Source organism: Chenopodium album, chromosome 1, assembly GCF_948465745.1.
Source record: "Chenopodium album chromosome 1, dcCheAlbu1.1, whole genome shotgun sequence".
In the NCBI taxonomy this organism is placed as follows: domain Eukaryota; kingdom Viridiplantae; phylum Streptophyta; class Magnoliopsida; order Caryophyllales; family Amaranthaceae; genus Chenopodium; species Chenopodium album.
In genome coordinates this window covers 2,377,480-2,396,116 of record NC_137834.1, presented here as the reverse complement: position 1 = coordinate 2,396,116, position 18,637 = coordinate 2,377,480, and the positions used below count along the sequence as shown (strand labels likewise).

Sequence of the window (18,637 nt, the reverse complement as noted above, 5' to 3'; positions counted from 1 at the left end):
GAAATTTTAACATAGTTTGCTTTAGTTTACAACAATTTGACATAAGTATAAATAGAAGTTATCTTATCGTTGCAAATAATCAATGTTGAACATAAGAAAATTATAAGATCTACTCTATATTACAAATTTACAACAACAATGCCTTAGTCTCAATATTATTCCTAATTATTGAACAAAGCATTAAAACATATGTTTTTGAGTTTCTACCTTCCAAAGGCAATTGTAATTGTTTCATCCATAATAGTTGGTACAACTTTTATATATTCAACCCATTTTATAATTAAAGACACCAGGAAAAATAACATAAATGAAATTCACAACTTCATATCTTGAGTATCACCCTTAATACTTTAATCGACTAAACTATTTGTTTGACATTGCTAACTTATTAAAATCATAATAATTTTGGAAGCTGACAACAGAAAACTATTTTGTTTAAGAAAAAATTAAAAATTAAAAATCAGAAAACTGAAAACAAAATACGATGTCAAACAACTACTCGTAGTATTATTCACATCTCCATTGAACTAAAAATCTTGTGTTTTTTTGAATGATGTGGTGGAAGAGCAAGAGAGCAATGGGGTGGTCCGGGTATATCCTGTGACCCGAAAGAGGCGGAAACTCGGAAGATACTAAAAACACAAAAACCCTACTACTCTACTATACGCAATCATAATTTTTTTTCCAATTCCCCCATTTTTGTTTGCTCTCCTCGTCCTCCGCATTCCTTTGACTGCTCTCTCTCTCTCCTATGCTTTCCAACGCCCTCTGATTTTCAACACAGAGAGAGAGACAGAAACAGAAACACACACAAATCCTCCCCTCATTTCATATTCGTCGACAATCCTTCTTCTTCAATCTCTAATGGCGGCTTCCTTGCATTTCCATGGCGTCAAAGCTGCTGCAACTCCCAAATTCATCCCTTCTACACCTTTCTTGAAGAACTTAGGTTTCAATTGTTGTCCCCAACAACTTCAATTGATGGGATGTAAATCAATGGCGATTGCGAAGAACACGAAGACGAATCATTCATTCACAGTTAATTGTTTGAAGGTGGAGGAAGAGAGACATACTCAGCAAAGTAATTTTGACGAGCAGAAGACTTTCACGGTTGTAATGAAGTTTGGTGGATCGTCTGTTTCTTCTGCTGACAGAATGAAGGAGGTTGCTCAGCTTATTCTCAGTTTTCCTGAAGAAATTCCTGTTGTTGTTCTTTCTGCCATGGGAAAGACCACTAACAATCTCCTCAATGTATGTTTGCATTTTCTCTCTCCTTCAATCATCATCATTTGCTTTGCTTTCATTCCGATTTCATTAGTAACAATGTATTGTATTGGATTGGATTCATTTTATGTATGTGTTGGGTACATAGGCCGGAGAAAAGGCGGTAAGTTGCGGAGCTTCGAAGGCGTCCGACATCCCGGAACTCAGTCTTATTAAGGATCTTCATTATAGGTAACTAGAAAACCATGATAATAATTATAGCGTGTTTGTTATTCCTGTTCAATTCTGAAACTAAATTATTTGATGCTTAAAGGACGGTGGCCGAGCTCGGAATCGATGTCTCTGTTGTATCTTGTAAGCATTGTTCTATCTAATTGAACCAGTTTGTATGCATTGTGATCACTTCTTTGTCTACCAGTGGTTTTTTTTTTTTAATTTTGATTTTTTTTTTTCTTCCAAAAGCGCATTTAGAGGAATTAGAGCAGCTTCTCAAGGGTATTGCAATGATGAAGGAACTCACCCTACGTACTAAGGATTATCTTGTTTCCTTTGGAGAGTGTTTGTCCACCCGGATTTTCGCCGCTTATATGAACAAAATTGGTGCCAAAGCACGACAAGTATGTTATCAGCTTCAGATTATATGATTATATATATGTGCTGTTTCAACTTTGACAAAGTTATGATTTTTTGACGAAGTTATAATTTTTAGAGACCATTAATTGTAAATGAAAACTCCAATGCATTTGTGTTATATCTCGATGAAGCTAACATCAACTTATTTTATACTAATGCCAAAGTCATAGGATTCAGTTATATTCTGCTCTTGTAGTAATATGACAGCACAATCCTTTTTTTGTTGGGTTAATGAAAATGTATATAATAAGGTTGTAAGAGAAGTGTGTATGCTGTTAAAACTGTTTTTATTTATAGTCTGATCAACATCTGATTATGTCACTCCAAATTGATGCGATTGATTCTTTTAGGGATTGGACATGATATATGATTTGACTTGACACACAAACTTGCAATAAAAAAATTAATTTTTGCAAATTGCAACTGTTGATACCTATTGTTTTTGACTGATTGCCCATGTATGAGTTTAGATTATTGTGTTATGATACTGTGCTATCGCTTGTGTACTGTGATCTCTTTCAGGTCTAGAGCTCTTTACTTTCTTTTGCTCGGTGTTAAATTTTGCTAACTGGGATACTGATTAGAATTTTGCAGTATGATGCATTTGATATTGGGTTTATTACAACGGATGACTTTACCAATGCGGACATTTTAGAAGCAACCTATCCAGCCTTAGCCAAAAGATTTTATGATGATTGGGCTGCTGATCCTGCAATTCCCATTGTCACTGGTTTCCTTGGAAAGGTTTTTTGCTGCTCTACTGATATTTTCTGGGAGTCTTTTCTTAGAAATTAGATAATCTGTTTTGATTTGTTATGGATGTACTTTTTCAATTTCTAGGCTTGCAAGTCTTGTGCTATCACAACACTGGGCAGGGGTGGCAGTGATTTAACTGCTACAACCATCGGCAAAGCACTGGGCTTAAGGGAAATACAGGTTAATCTGTCTTATATTTTATTGTTTAATATTTGAACTGTATAAGATCATATCCTAAAATATAAATAAGGGATCAAAAGGTTGTTCCTTTATATATGAAACTTATTTGCTTGCATTTTCTCAGGTATGGAAAGATGTTGATGGTGTTTTAACTTGTGACCCAACGATTTATCCTCAAGCTCAACCTGTACCATACCTAACGTTTGATGAGGCAGCTGAGCTTGCTTATTTTGGGGCACAGGTAAGCACTAACTAATTTTTTTTTCATGTGCTGAGGTTTATTCTTTGTTGCTTAGGGTTAGTTCATTACTAAAAAGAGAAGGTACAACCCTATGAAGCTGGGCAAGAAATCACCTGAATATAGTCCTAGTTTTAGAATCCACCTTTCTTTAATCTTTTTCCTTAGGTTTCATAATGTTTTTTGAGAACCTATAGGCATACTTATTGTGTGCCCCCAGCCTTATCGTCCTTTAATGTAATGTCTGAATTCCAGAAATTATGCAAGGGGTAATGGTAGATTCTACTCGACTGCTAGTTTAGGGAATAATTTGGCAACAGGGTAAAGAAGAAAATCCCTTCAGTCTTCTTCAGCCTCTGTTGCAACTCTTGCAAGACCAATTCATGGCCATTGACGGAAGCCACCATGACAACTGGAATATTGATACCACATTGAGCGTCCCTTCACTGGAAAGATCAAAAGCCCTTAACTGTGGGGTTGAACTACTTCTTCAATTGATGGCTCCAATTCAAATCATTCTTTTTAATTGGCCTGGATTGGCGTGGCTTCTCAACTCCATCAGGCAGCTTTGGTGGTTGCCAGCTGCTTCCATTTGGCGGAGAGATACAGAAGCGAAGGAAAGAAGAGAAATAGAGGATAGAGAAGGGAGAGTATGATAGATGAAGAGTCTTAATTGTACAGTAATAACTCGGGAGGAGTGAGGATTAGGTAGCTATTAATCCTACTTTTAGGGGAATGAGTTACCCCGCTAACTAATTACCCCGATTCCAATCCAGAGATACACAAATAATTCTTCCTTAATTTTAACCCTCCCATTACACCTGTTCGAGGCATGCGCATGTTGCTTGTTGAAATGCATTGTTATGTTATTGATGCACACTGTTTAGCGGGAATACTTGTTTTTAAAATAAATCTCTTTAGGGAGTTAGGATTAATGGATGAGATTCAAAGCTTTCTATCTTGGCATATGAGTTGTTGATATTGCCTTTTTGTTAACCCCCCCCCCCCCCCCCCCCCCCCCCACACACACACACACGTTCCTTTTTCGCTTATATAAAAATACTGATTCCTGTTGTCGCCTCGTTTGTCTCACTTTACACATCTAAAGGCCTAGATTGACCCTTGTTGTCAATAGGGAAGAGGCAATGTTTGTGCGCGATAGCTGTGAACATGCACAACCTTGGCTTGTGCTATAGACTAGGATTCCTCGGTGCAAACTAATAGAGTAGATAATATAAAGGTAGGAGAAAGCTTGATGTTTGTTGATGTTTTGCTTGAAACTAAGGCTACAAAAGTGTAAGTTTAGGGCTACAATTTACTAGAGGGAATGAACTACTTCTACCCTACAGTCTTCTTATAACTCACATAACTTCTACTGTTCTTTTGTTTTTGATTTATATACCAAGCATTCCTCATTAGTTAATATTTGTCTTGTACTGCTCTAGTGGCCTTCAGAAAATCAGAACAGTCACCACACTCCTTAGTGGTGCGTTAAACTAATTTGTCCTGTTCTTGCTCCTTGTTTGCTGTTGCTGGCTGCTCTGTTGTTGGCTGCTCTTGTCCCTTGTCTTTGTCTTGCTGCTGTTTCTTTCTCATCTCATAGACCCGTATGGCTTGTGGTGGATTAACCCGGTTCATTGCGGCTTGCACTCTTGCTGTTGTAGAGCAAGAGTGTGTTGCATGATCTTATGTCAAAAGTCAAAACAGTCAGACCGTGATACTTAGCCTTTATCTAGTTAGATTGCACTCTCTTTTGTGCCAGAGTGTTACTATTTTGATTGTTTTGGTAACAATGTGGTTTCATAGGTTACAACCTGGCCTTGATGACCTTAAATTTTTATCCCTTTTCCCCCATGATTTTTCTATTTTAAGTGTAAGGTAATGATAGTTAATTATTTATGGATAATATTTGTTTCTATATAGGTTTTGCATCCACAATCAATGAGACCTGCTAGGGAGGGGGATGTTCCTGTCAGAGTGAAAAATTCATACAACCCAAAAGCTCCAGGGACACTTATCAACAGGGCACGTGATATGAGTGAGGTATGTATATAATAGGGTTATTTGATGGCTGCAATCCTTGCATGATTGACATTGACTGCTTCTTCCTCGATGGAATTACAGGTTCTACTTACTAGCATAGTGTTGAAGCGGAATGTTACCATGTTGGATATAGTTAGTACTCGCATGCTCGGTCAATTTGGATTCCTTGCAAAGGTCAGACTACTTATCTTTTATACTGCTTCTCTCTTCACTTGTGTTACATGGCTCTTACAGTTTTTTTTTTAATCAACGTTGTTTAATCTGGCTCATCAACATGCAGGTCTTTTCAATATTTGAGGATTTGGGGATCTCTGTGGATGTTGTTGCTACTAGTGAAGTGAGTATATCACTGACGTTGGATCCATCTAAGCTTTGGAGCAGAGAACTTATTCAGCAGGCAAGAGTATGGAGTGATATACATTGTTTGATTTGTTTCCCATAGAAACCATAAAATGCATTTTACCATTCTTTATGATTGCCTTTTGAAAGTTTATAGGCTTAAGGTTGAAAGAGTGATGGAGCTAACTCTATTGTTCTATGGCAGGAACTCGATCGTGTAGTAGAGGAATTGGAAAATATTGCAGTTGTTAACTTGCTGCAAAATAGATCAATCATATCTCTCATTGGGAATGTACAATATTCTTCTTTAATTCTAGAAAAGGTGTGGTCTTTACACTTCTCTTTTGTTATTTATCGCCTTCAGCTCCTTCTCACAAGTGTTGCATTCTCTGCAGGCTTTTCATGTTCTTCGAACCAACAATGTTAATGTCCAGATGATCTCACAAGGGGCTTCAAAGGTTAGTGTCTTTTAAATTTCAACTTTAAATCCTTACAAGTCCTTGAGACATTGCCCTATTGTTGGCCCTTAACTTGGTACTTTCCAGGTCAACATATCTTTGATAGTAAATGATAATGAAGCTGAAAAATGTGTCAAGGCACTTCATTATGCATTTTTCGAAAGCAACGATGTTCCTGAATTGCATCAAAGTGGTGCAACAATCGGAAACGGCTCAGTAGTTAGCTTAGATAACTGAGATATTTTGGGCTCAGTTCTGCACACAGCATTCTGTGCTGATTCTTTTTTTGGCATACTCAACTTTTCCATGAGGGGAAACCAGCTTCATAGTCCTTGAGCTGCAGTTGTCAAAGGACTCATTGTTTATGATCCAAGGGAAATTTTCTATATGTACTTTTTATTTGAAGTTGTGCTTTTTGATGGTGTGCAAGCTGTTGTATTTGTATTAGTAGTTACTTAGAACTTCATTGTTGTCGCAGCCCTAAGGAAGTATTCTTTTGTGGCTCTTTATGCTGTTATGGTAATTCTTGTCGATTATGCGTTACAAAGTATTTTTTAAAAAATTGTTAGCTTGTACACATTGCCCGTTAGAGCTTATTCTGGGCGATGGATAAGCTAAGCAAATTTTTGTAGCTTACATACAACTTAATTGCCTAATTGGTAAAGGATAATTTGGTTGTATAAACTCACAAATCACTTTATAAGAAATTTTATGCAAATTCAACCTAACAATTGACTAATATTTGAAAATATTTATTACAAACATGTCTCAAATTACCAGCATGTATCAAACAATCCATAAAAGGCTGAATATTCTTTAAGACATTCAACCTTGTACATATATTTATGTACATTATTATATAAGTATGTAATTAAATAAATTTTGTAAGTTATAAATTCCCATCACATGGAAATAATAGTGAATTACCTCTTGCAAACAACACCACGTCCATTCATCCCACTAGCACAATTCATGCTAGCAAGCTCCATGGCTGGCAATGAAGTTTCATCTTGAGCACCAACAAACCTTGAAGCCAAACAATCAGTGGCGAAAATGCTACTACTAGCATACTCTCTTTCTCCTCCCATGACTGGCATTGATACTCGAGTATTAACTCGACTCACGTAATCATTACCATAAGTTTTTCCTAATACACCATCAACCTTTCCGGTTAATGATAAAAATTTGAACCCGAGATCAAGATGAGCAAACCGATCCTCATCAGTTATGCCATAGTTGTGCACCCTAGAATCTTCGTCGGTTATAGGTACAACTTTAGCCGTGACCTTGAGCTTTCCTTGGACTTCAACAATAAGGTCGTTGGTTTTACTTGTTCTTGTTATGGTGACTAGTGGAGTGGAGGTGGATGACCATTGGGAGCCTACGGCTTCTTCCAGGTATATTGGCTCTCCGTTGAAGGCCAAGGAAAGGCGGTCATTGGCATCGTCCCACACGGAGGTCTTCTTAGCGCCTAGGAAGAGACGATGGTTGTCAAAGAGGACTCCGATGGATTGAACCCATGTAAAGTCACGTCCCATGTTTGCATTTCTTTTACCAATGAAGTGTGCGTTGATGTGGAGGTTGGGGTCGGTCACTAGGCAAAAGTGTTTGTCCTTCTTGCCGTGGAAGTAGAAGGTTATACCGTCTCCTCCTATGAAGCGAGGGTCTTGACATACGGCTCCTGGATAGTCGCAGTCTAAGGTGTACAAAAACAAACATAACAATTAGTGGCTATTTTCATACTATGAGTTATACCACAAACAAATGTACAACAACGCTATTAATTTATAGTCCTTAAAAATTAAATCTAAAAATTTGAGTTCATTATTGGCATATGTAATAATCTAGTAAATGCATTATGGTATCAATTGATAAAACTTACTACAGACGGGCTTGCAAGTGACACAATCGACTTGACATGAAGTAGGGCAATTAGCAGGGCATACATGCTCTTGGTTATAACATTGTCCGTACTTCTTGTTGTTACATTTAGCTCTCTTTCTGTAGCCAGCATTAGAGGAAGGAGGAGAAGATGTCGAGGGAGTAGGCTTTGAAGGCGATGTTGGAGTAGAAGGAGAAGGTGTTGGTGCCTTAGGAGTGGGTGGGGTTGATGGCTTAAGAGATGGTGTTGTTGGTGTTGGGTAATATGATGTGTGAGAGTTTTTTGGTGCTCCTCCCGCGGATGATGATGATGAAGGGGAGGAAGAAGATGAGGAAGAACCAGAAGACGCTGATGAAGATGCAGCAGCGGCAGCTGCAGCAGCTGCTGCTGATGCTGCAGATGATGCAGCAGATGAAGCAGCAGATGATGCTGCGGATGATGCAGCAGATCCCGAGGGTGAATGGTGTTCACTTGAAGAAGAAGAAGAACAAATTGGCTTACATGAAGCACAATCTACTTCACAACTATCAGGACAAAATTTAGGACAAACATGCTCTAAGTTATAGCACATCTTGTACTCCTTTTTATTACAGGACGCTCTTGCAGGATTTTTAGCAATTCCTGGGGGAGTACTTGCTGCCTCGGCTATGATAGCCAAAAACAAAACAAACAACCCAAGATAAATCATCTTGGGCAAACCCATTTTCTTAGCTGATTTAGCACTAATGAAAATTGTAAGTAATACTTATGATTAAGCTGCAAGTACTATGTTCAAGGTTGGATGATATATATCCTAAAACAAACAATTGCTTTTATAGATGTGTAAGAAGTCAAGCTTGATGATTTCATAATTAATATTAATTGATTATTTCCTTAATTGTTGGGGACAAAAGTTAAATATATTCCATTCGTTAATAAGTTGAAGTCATACACTAACAAGAGTTGGTTCAAGTGATAAGTAACTTGATGTCGTTTAAGGGAAGTATCTGGTTTGAGCCTCATCGTATGCAGAAACTCTTGTTGGGAAACTCACACACTATAAGCCAAGTGTGTTACCCGAGTCGGATCCGGATGTAGTCGGAGCTAAGTTCTGGTGAACCGGGTGGGCATCCTAAAAAAAAGTTAAAGTACACATGCAATTAACAATCTCCGTTTCTTATTACTCCTTCCATTTTTTTTAAATGACACAGTTTGATCGGCACAAAATTTTATGAAGTTTTAATGACTTTAATAAAATAATATGTTAGTGGGATAAAATGTATGAGATTTCTAAAAGAGAAGTGCATCACAAATAATATTCTATGTTGCAAATAATAAAAAAACAGAGGTACTAGTAGTATATAAGGTGCAAACATAAAATGAACCGACCATTTATTTGATTGTAAATATTGCCATGGTGTAGCCTTTTTATATTTCACATTTTATCGGAATCACTTTAAAATGAAGGAAGAAATTAAAAGGGGTATTTCTTTATTTTGACATTTAGCCGAAGCTTACTTAATTCATGAGAAATAATTATTATAACTTGAAATGATTCTTGACAGTTAATGAAGTTAGTTATCAAGTTGAGGGAAAAATAATACGTTAAACTGTAACAGTGATTAGAAGATTTGGCAAATGATACTTTGTCTTGCAAAAGAAAATGCTAAGTACGCGTAATGCCTAGTTTTAGGGGTTTTGGGTGTGAAGGGGATTTAGGGATGAAGCTATTGCCTTTACGGCTATTGTACACATTGGTATCTATGAATATAGTATTAGGTTAGTTGATAACTATGAAGGGGTGTTCAATAATCTTGGATCAGATCGAAGAGGTACGATTTTCGGGTTTGATTTCATGACCGAGAAATAAAAATTTCTAGTCTTTGGACTGGTCTAGTGATTACGGGACTGTGATGGTTCATGAACGGTTGATTTTGGTAATGAGGGACAATTTTTCTATGCTTTTGTAAAGACATTATTCATATTTAACTAGCATATTTAATTTATTAATAAAATGGGGAAAATGGAGAAAAAATTAAATAATAATGAGTAGAGCTAGTTATTGAAAAGCTAAGGAATAGATATTGGGGTTAAACCCTTAAAAGGTTTTTATTTAACAACGCAATGAGCAAGCCTTTATTGAAAAGTTCAATACAGATCCCTTCACTTATTACTATGGTTATAGATACTACCTCCGTTTCATAAAATCTGCAACAATTTCCCAAAACGGAAACTACACATTATGTGCAACAAACCAAAAGTTTCCCCTTTTAGTAAATAATTTTGTGTGAAATTACCACTATACCCTTACTTAATTTTACTTAACTATAATAAATAACATATTAACTCTTTAACCCAAATTAATTTATCTATAATTAAAACCCTAACCCACATTCTCTCTCCTCCCTCACAACCCACATCCACCACCAACATCACCATTTTTTCTCTCTCCTCCCTCTGTACCACCACCAACAGCACGAAACCACCACCACCACCACTCAGATCAAGTCTCTCTATTTCCCACCAACAGCACACGAAACCACCATCAACAGCACGAAACCACCACCACCAGCCGCTACCTCAGTTTCCCTGTTCAAAATCGTCGTCGTTCACCCCTTTCACGTCACCCTGCCAATTTGCCGCCTCTTTCACCATTTTCAAAGCCGTCGTCGTGCAATTTAGTTGGATTTGGGGGTCGTGCGATTAGGTTGGATTTGGGGGTCTGCAATTTGGTGGTCGTGCGACTGGGTGGGTTTGTTGGTGGTGGTAAGTGGGGGTTTTGGTTCTTTGGTGGTGAGTTGGGGTTTTGGTTCGTTGGCGATTGGGTGGGTTTTTGGTGGTGGTGCGAGTTGGCTGGATGGGTTTAGGGAGGTGGTGCGAGTTGATTGGTGGTGGTGAGGTGGGGCTTCGTTCGTTGGTGGTCTAGTGCAGTGGTCTGGTGGTGGTGTGTGTTGGCTGGCTGGGTTTTGGGTGGTTGTGGTGGGGTTATTTTCTCTCTCATCCAATTAATCACATCTCCTATTGTTTACTAATCTTTGCTTAAGATATTTTGCTTTGGGAAGTGTGCAAGCCCCTTTGTTGCAGATTTTATGAAACGGAGGTAGTAGTTTAAAACTCACTTCCGGTCATTGACTCAATAACGCCCATTGTGAACCTCTATATTACTGATTAGGGGGGAATATATATATTTCCAAACAACATTATATGGCCTTGTGATGCACTTCTCCCTGTCATTTGAGTTATAAAAATGAAATGTATCATAGCCTCTACTATTAAAAAATTTTCTTACTTTATTGTCTTTGGAAGGGAAGGAGACGAAATGTTTTCAAGTACCCCACACAAATCCCGGGAAGCCATATGAGTACTTAGAACTATCTATTTTGCCTTTTAACTACCAAATTTGTTGATTACACAGTTACACATTCGCCTTTCCCGTCATTGATTCAAGACAATTGTTGACCTTTATATGACCATAGCGGCAATATATGTTCACGGAATGTTTTATTACCTTCGGAATTGTCCCTCACCATCACTTAATTTTTCAATTCAACACTGGATCTTGGAGCCTCTAAAGTTAGTCCATATGAAGAATATGGACTTGACAAGGATATTCATTAAGGTGCCCAAAGGACCTTGGGAGGTCTATTCGATTAGCACCTGAAATCATCATACGTGTCTTGGTCCAAGATTTTGCACCACTTGTAAATTATATTTTAACATGCTTTAGTTATGTTTGGTTGTGCATTGGCTTTCCAAAAAAATGCCCCTAAAACAAGCCAAGATACTATCCTCTATTAAGTGTTTTTTTAAGGGAGAGGTTTTTTTACATTGTCTTAGTGTTTAAGATGACTTAGCTATGCGCCTATGCCTTGTTGCACGTTGGCTTTCCAAAAAATCCCTCTTAGACAAGCCAAGATGTTACCCTCTAGTAGCATCAATCTCCAATTTGTAACAAAATTTATACAATAATCAAGTTTAAAATTGCCAAAAAAAATTATAAGGTTATTTCTAACAAAAAAAGCGTTCTTAAAAATGGTTTCAAAAAATAAATAAATAAATTTGTTTCTAACAATTTTTCTCACAAAAAAAATTACTTCACATTGAATGGAAAAAAGTTGAATAAATTCTAGCCTAAATAGATACTTTAATCTTATATGCCTATGCCAAAAAAAGGCTTTAGCTTTGTGTCAAATGATAGTGGGACTGTTGGGAGTATTCTCTCTCCATTTCCTTTCTTGAAAGCTCAAAAGGTTGGACATGGAAATCTGAAACTTCGCAGTCTCTTCATTCTCTGGTTTCTCTCCATTTTTTGAAATCTGGGTTTCACTTTTTCTTCTGGACAGGTTTGCCTTCTTCAGCTCTTTCTTTATTCTGGGCATGGAAGTATACCAATTTTGAGATAATTGTGGCTTAGGGTTTTCAGTTTTGTCAATGGAAAATTACAATTTTCTCCATTTTCTGCTCTTACTTTCATGGGTTTTCCTAATTTCTGTACCTTGCCATGGATTTATGATTAAGCATATGTTAATGGAGTCAGAAACCCCACCACCTGTTTCTTCTCCTGCTTTGAAAATTGAAGTTAAAAGGGTTGCATTTAGCATTTTCTCTGGAATTATTAGTGGTTCTATTGCTGCTATTCTTGTTGCTGTTATGATCAGATGCTTTGTTCAGTATATTAATAGAGCTCCTATTCTCAAAGGCCCTGTTGTATTTTCCCCGAAAATCGACCCGAAAACACTTCGTTTAGCTCTAGAAAATGAAAATCAGCTTATAGGATCTAGTCCAAATGGGACTTACTATAGAACTTCTCTTGATAATGGTCTGAATATCGCGGTCAAGAGCCTCGAGCCCTTTGAAATTGGGTCCCCGGAAACTCACAATAAGGGCTTAAAGAGGAAATTACAGCAGGAACTTCAGGTTCTTGCTGGGTTAAGACATAGGCATTTGATGAGTTTGAGGGCTTACGTTCGTGAATCGGATCGTTTCAGCTTAGTTTATGATTATATGCCCACTGGAAGCCTTGAAGATGCTATGAGTAAAGTTCGTCTCAATCATTTGCAAATGGGTTGGGATGTTAGGCTTCGAATTGCTGTGGGTACTATAAAGGCACTCAAGTTCCTGCATTTTGAATGCAATCCTAGTGTGTTGCATTATAATCTCAAGCCTAGTAATGTGATGTTGGATGCAGAGTTTGAACCCAAGCTCGCAGATTGTGGTCTAGCTAATCTTATGCCCAAGTTGTATCGATCACCAAATGCATATAGAGCTCCTGAGTTATCTCAAAACTGCAGGTGAAACTGATGTCTCTTTCACTTTATATTACTTCTCTGTTTGATATTTTTTTTACTGTTCTAGTGGGACTTGTTTTGAATTGCATGGTAGCATGGATTAACTACTAACCAAAATATGCTAAAGATAACCAGAATTGTGTCATTTGGTACTTTGCTATTTGCTAGGCCTTGATTAATGTCTTGAAAGAGTTTCCCCACCTGGTGATTCATCATATGAGGCAAGAAAGTCCATTTTGAAATAAGTTAATTGCCAGCAGAAAATGCCAGAGTAGGGGCAAAAACAATTTTTAATTCATTGACTCTGTACCTTTGGTGTCCTTGCCTTTTATTCAGATGTTAGAGATGCCCCTTTTGCTTTCATCAGAGATTCAGAGTACATAACAAATTAAAACAACTTGTTGTATAAATAATGTCTTTCCTTGATTAATGTCTGGATGTTGACAATCTACATTATACACACACATAGCCAAGTATAGACGTTCCTATTTTTGCTGTGTTAATTGGTTGAGGGGGGCTAAGGTATATATTTCTGCATTAATTATTGTTGTTAAATGCTTGTTTGTTATGTTTTTGTTCTTCATCAATCTGTTAGTTTATTATAGGTTTGGAGAGAAGGGTGTCAGTGTGTCTCAGTGGGCAAAAAAACACCCCTGAAACAAAAGTGCTGTCTCATTACTTCTCCCATTGCTTGTATATGGAATTAAATTTTTTGGTTAGATTCTGAATGCAAGTGCAGAAAAAGTTCCTTCCTGAAGGCTCATTCTAGAATTGTCCTAAATTCTGTATCTTGCTTTCTGTTGCTACAGATATACAGATAAGAGTGATGTCTTTAGCTTTGGAGTCATTCTTGGGGTACTTCTGACTGGTCGAGACCCCTTAGAACCATTTTTTGGGGAATCAGCTAGTGGGGAATGTTTGAGCAGGTGGCTGCGGCAATTGCAGCAAGCTGGAGAAGCTCAGCAAGCTTTGGATAAAAGCATACTTGGGCAAGAGGCTGAGGAAGAAGAGATGCTTATGGCAGTGAGAATTGCAGTTGTCTGCATGTCAGATCTCCCTGAAGACCGTCCTTCCAGTGATGAACTTGTCCCAATGCTTTCTCGTCTTCACAGTTTTTGATGGTGATGTACTGGTGTGAATGGCCTAGAATGGCCTATTGGGACCTGTTAGTCATGTGCAGGTTTGAGGGCTTCATTGATGGAGTATCTCTCTTCATTGTCCTTGCTGTGGGAAAAACCGGCAAATACTTGAGGCTCTCACACTGATTCATTGTATATGTATTGGAAAGAAGCAAAGTGGATTGTTCATGAAAATCTTAGACGAGGTGTGCTAGGTTTCTAGGATGCAGCGGGCAATGAGATATACTTTAAAGAGAAAATTTGTAATTGGTTGTGAGCACCAGATCACCCTCTTTAGATTGTGAGCTAAGTTTCCTTGTAATTTCGCTCACTTGGATGAAAGAATTATCTTGCAGAGGACGAGAGGTGCAATGTAAATTTCACTTGTATTAATGTTATGCTGGAGGTTCTTGGGGTGTACTATACTGCTGGAAATGCCTATTTTTAGGAAGCAGTAGACTTGGAAGGTCAGTTACCTTGTTTCCATTTGTCTAAATCACCCCACTGTCCCACATGTTTTAGAGTAGCAATGAGCTTCCACTCTTAGTGTTACATGCCTCTATAATACAAGAAATACTGTCCAGAAATAATGAGATTGTTGAATGAACAAGGAAGTAAACATGTTTTCTTAATTGTTTGTGGGAAAAATATTTAGGTTGCATATAAGGAACTAAAAGTGGAAATATTAAGCATGATTAAACATTGTTGCATTAATAACATGAATTGGCATGACGACTTCTACGTATGTACAAGTATTTTCTTTCCACATATGCGTTTTTAAGCTTGTACATACCAACAATTAATGAATAAAGAAAGTTAAAATCTTTGCTTGCATAGGACCTTGGTTGTGGTGGGCTAGTGGCAATCTGGGTCAATAGGTCGAGTTTGGATCAAATTTCGGGTTGAGTTTGGGTTGTGCTTAAAAACTATCAAAAATAGTGTAAAATTTAATATTATGACAAAATATGATATTTGGGTCAAATTAGGTTGAGTTTAGTTTGTTTGTTCGGGTTTCTCTCATTAATTTCGGGCCGGGTTGTCGGGTCAGGGATTTCCATCCCGGCAGACCCTGCTTAAAAGAATCCTTCATTTCCCATTTGAACTTACAAAAACAAATTTTCTTTGAATTCTAATCGTTCTTGAGAGTCGTTGAGAGTAACGGAAAAGAGGATGGAACTAAAATTCAAAATTGTAATAAAGCCAGTTAACAATCTATCAAGGCAGTTAAATTAGTTATTATTTAACTCGTCAGCTGATTGAGTTTTGACCAGTGATAAACATCCTTTTAATAGCAGAATTGTTTTTTTAAAGGGGGAAGGGAAGGGAAGGGTAAGACTAATGAAAGGGTTGAATGATGACAACGTGACATCCAATTAAGAGATTTTAAGAAAGTAATTATATATGATGAAGTGATGTTACTTCATGTAATAATATATTAGTAGATAATTGAAGTTAGAAAATTTAGTATTCTAATGATAAATGGTTGTATAAATGAGCTGTCTGAGAATTATATGAATGCATTATTCTCCTCGGTACGAGGCTTGATATTGACTACTCCCTCCCTCCATTCCTTTTATTTGTTACGTTGTGACTTTTTAGTCTCAAATATACATGACTACGGATATCTACGATTATATCAATAAAGTTTTAAGGCTTATAATAGTATATATAAATAGTCAAAATCTTTAAAGGTTGTCCATAAAATAATAGTTAAAACGCAACAAATAAAAAGGAATAGAAAGAGTAGTATAATCGCATGATAAACTAAAAATGTATAATATATCAACAAAGAGCGAAATATTAATCAAAGAAAAGTCTATGCTAGGAAGAAATAAAATAATAATCTGACCAGAATATGATTAACTCAACCCAATTTGTGCATCTATTATATGCAGAGTGTTCCGGCATTGACGGGGGACATAGAAGAGTTCAAGTATCCTTCATAAGTTTAAGCTAATCTAACATAATCTCCTTTCATTATTACATTTCATTATTACAGTAATAATAGTTACAAACATGAGAGTTTCTTCCATTAGTTTATCTCTGATACTAATCCTGATTGTTAGGAATGCCTTCATGTCAACGGGTCAGAGTACTGGTGGGTCACCGCCACCAGCAAACCAAACAACTACAGCTGCGGCACCACCACCAGCAAACCAAACAACAACAGCAACCGCGGGTAGGGAACTAAGGATTGCGGTTCCAGTGAGTACCTACAAAGAGTTTGTAAGCATCACCACTGATCCTCTTACTAAGAAACAGAAGATTGATGGCTTTTCGATTCAAGTCTTTGAGGCTGTCGTTAATACAGCTTTGAGCAGTCCCTTTGATTATAAGCTGATCCCTTTTTCTAAGCCGGATGGAACATTTAACGGAAGCTTTGATGACATGCTTAAAGCAGTCAATAATCAGGTTCATCAACTACAAAATATACTTTTATGACTTTGAACATTAGACTAAATTATAGTACTCTTACATGTATCTAACAAATGCAACGTGTTATGTGTATGTAAATGTAATGAGCAGGAATATGATGGGGCTGTTGGAGATACAACAATCAGATATGATAGGTCGCAGTGGGTTGATTTCACTCTGCCTTATTCAGACACAGGAATAACAATGATGGTTTCTACAAAGCAGCAACACCATAAAAGCACCGGAATCAAGTTGATGCCTCTGATCAAGGGTTTGGTGTCTGCTGCACTTGCCTTTTGCTTTGTTAGTGCTCTCATCTTTTGGTTCGTGGAATTTAGAAATGACAAAAGTAGACAGTCACAAGCACCATTAGGTGCCAACCCACCAGGACAACGTTCAAATAACGATGATTACTGGCGGAGTAAGTACCCTCATCCATCTCTTTTGTTAGTCCATCCAACTGTTGTTGTGTAAGACAGTAGTTGTTCAATTATATGACCTTTTTTTTTTTAATCATAATTGTTTATGTTTGCCTCCTTGATGGTGAATGCAGGGGAAACATTGAGAGCAATAATACATACAAGGCTTGTGATTGTACTGTGTTTTCTAGTGTTGTTGTTCTTGACTTCCTGTTATGCCGCCAGCTTGACTTCATTGCTGACAGCACAGCGGCAAAGAAGTTCAGTCAAAACAATAGATGAGCTCATACGAAGAAGAGAAAATGTAGGGAATCAGAAAGGATCCTTTGTCCCTCGCTTGCTAATTCAAAGAGGGTTTTCAGAAAGTCAAATTCTTACCTATGATACAGAACAGGAAATGATTGATATGCTGGCTAAGGGAACCGTTGCTGCTGTTATTGACGAAACTCCATATCTCAAAGTTTTCCTCTCTAAGAACTGCAATAAGGGATATAATCTTGTCCCTTCCTTCGATCTTCATGCAGAGGGATTTGGTTTTGTACGTATTTCTTATCTTTTTCACTTGTAATAAGTACATAACCTTGCATACTGATATGAACTTGTTCATTTATATAATTATATGTATGAGATTGCAAAATAAGCTAATGATGTGAACATTCTCCAAATTGTAGGCTTTCCAAAAAGGGTCTACCTTGGTACAAGATATGTCAAAGGGGATATTAAAGTTATTGGACAACGGTGTATTAGCAGATATTCAACAGAGAACAATCGGTAATCTTGAAGCATGTGAAAATGAACCAGATGTAGCTGATCTTGATGCCAATGTATTGGACTTCGATACTTTGTGGATCTTGTTTGCCGGGGCAATAGGTGTTATAATTTTGGTGATCATCTTGTATATGGTCTACTTAGGAACCACCTGTGATACTGTTAGAAGAAGAGTTGCCTTTCCATGCTACCTACTGCCGCGTTACCAAGAAAGGAAGAGTTAGTCTGCCTAATTGAGCTGCCTGAATAGAAATTCCTACTGAAGATGTATACTGCATCAGAGTGTCCTTAAATTAGTTATTGAAGGTCTATGCGTCTGTGAGTTTTGTGTGATGGATGAGTGATTTATTTTGTAAGTCTGATGAGGTTATATGTTTACAGTATGATGTGTAATGTCAACCAATAGCTAGACACCTATGTCAATTGTGCAAGTAATTTTCCATTCTTTTTTTGGTTTTGAGAAACTAATTGTAACTGTGAATTAAGTATATACAAGTATCATCCAAAAATTCCTGCAGTAAAACTGAAATCAAGTATATATACACGCATCATCCGAACACAGCTACTGTAAAACTGAAGATCATGTATTACTTCATAAGGTCACTTCATAAGCTTTTTCTATCACTTATGAACCATTTCATTTATAAAGTTAATTATAGATAAGCATAATTTCAGTTTTTTTTTTTTACTTTTTTGAATATCATTAAAAACTGACAACGAAGGAATTATACTTATAAAGTTATAATGAACAATCATTATTGGTATGCAGAGTATTTTTTAATCAACAACAACAATACTAAAAAAATATGTAGTTTTTCTGACATTCTGGTAAAATATAAAACAAAAATTATATCCTTATGTAGTCAAATCAGAACATACATAATTCTCTATAAAGTA

General features: G+C 37.1%; 4 protein-coding genes across 5 annotated transcripts; 3 read left to right on the top strand and 1 right to left on the bottom strand.

The window, feature by feature from the left end:
* The first annotated feature begins 676 nt into the window (after positions 1–676).
* Positions 677–6,259, top strand: LOC145627892 (aspartokinase 1, chloroplastic-like). Of its 2 annotated transcripts, none has more exons than XM_081680300.1 (13): positions 677–1,251; positions 1,373–1,455; positions 1,538–1,578; positions 1,687–1,841; positions 2,452–2,601; positions 2,698–2,793; positions 2,918–3,034; positions 4,955–5,074; positions 5,156–5,248; positions 5,355–5,471; positions 5,619–5,735; positions 5,809–5,871; positions 5,959–6,259. In XM_081680300.1, the coding sequence occupies exons 1-13, from the start codon at positions 865–867 to the stop codon at positions 6,106–6,108; spliced, it is 1,689 nt and encodes a 562-aa protein (XP_081536426.1). In that variant the 5' UTR covers positions 677–864; the 3' UTR covers positions 6,109–6,259. The 2 variants fall into 2 exon arrangements, with proteins under 2 accessions (XP_081536426.1, XP_081536378.1); XM_081680252.1 differs by having other exon boundaries at positions 5,355–5,477.
* A 535-nt stretch (positions 6,260–6,794) lies between these two features.
* On the bottom strand, positions 6,795–8,456 carry LOC145574328 (uncharacterized). The gene is made up of 2 exons (XM_081634782.1): positions 7,754–8,456; positions 6,795–7,567 (listed from the first exon to the last, which is right to left on the bottom strand). The coding sequence occupies exons 1-2, from the start codon at positions 8,454–8,456 to the stop codon at positions 6,795–6,797; spliced, it is 1,476 nt and encodes a 491-aa protein (XP_081490908.1).
* Positions 8,457–11,912: 3,456 nt separating this feature from the next.
* On the top strand, positions 11,913–14,561 carry LOC145639890 (inactive leucine-rich repeat receptor-like protein kinase CORYNE). The gene is made up of 2 exons (XM_081691214.1): positions 11,913–13,023; positions 13,830–14,561. The coding sequence occupies exons 1-2, from the start codon at positions 12,164–12,166 to the stop codon at positions 14,137–14,139; spliced, it is 1,170 nt and encodes a 389-aa protein (XP_081547340.1). The 5' UTR covers positions 11,913–12,163; the 3' UTR covers positions 14,140–14,561.
* LOC145639885 (glutamate receptor 2.6-like) lies at positions 14,474–18,355 on the top strand. Its single transcript, XM_081691209.1, has 5 exons — positions 14,474–14,605; positions 16,205–16,550; positions 16,665–16,974; positions 17,107–17,510; positions 17,644–18,355. Exons 2-5 carry the CDS (start codon positions 16,215–16,217, stop codon positions 17,962–17,964), a joined length of 1,371 nt encoding a protein of 456 aa, XP_081547335.1. The 5' UTR covers positions 14,474–14,605; positions 16,205–16,214; the 3' UTR covers positions 17,965–18,355.
* The last annotated feature ends 282 nt before the right edge of the window (positions 18,356–18,637 follow it).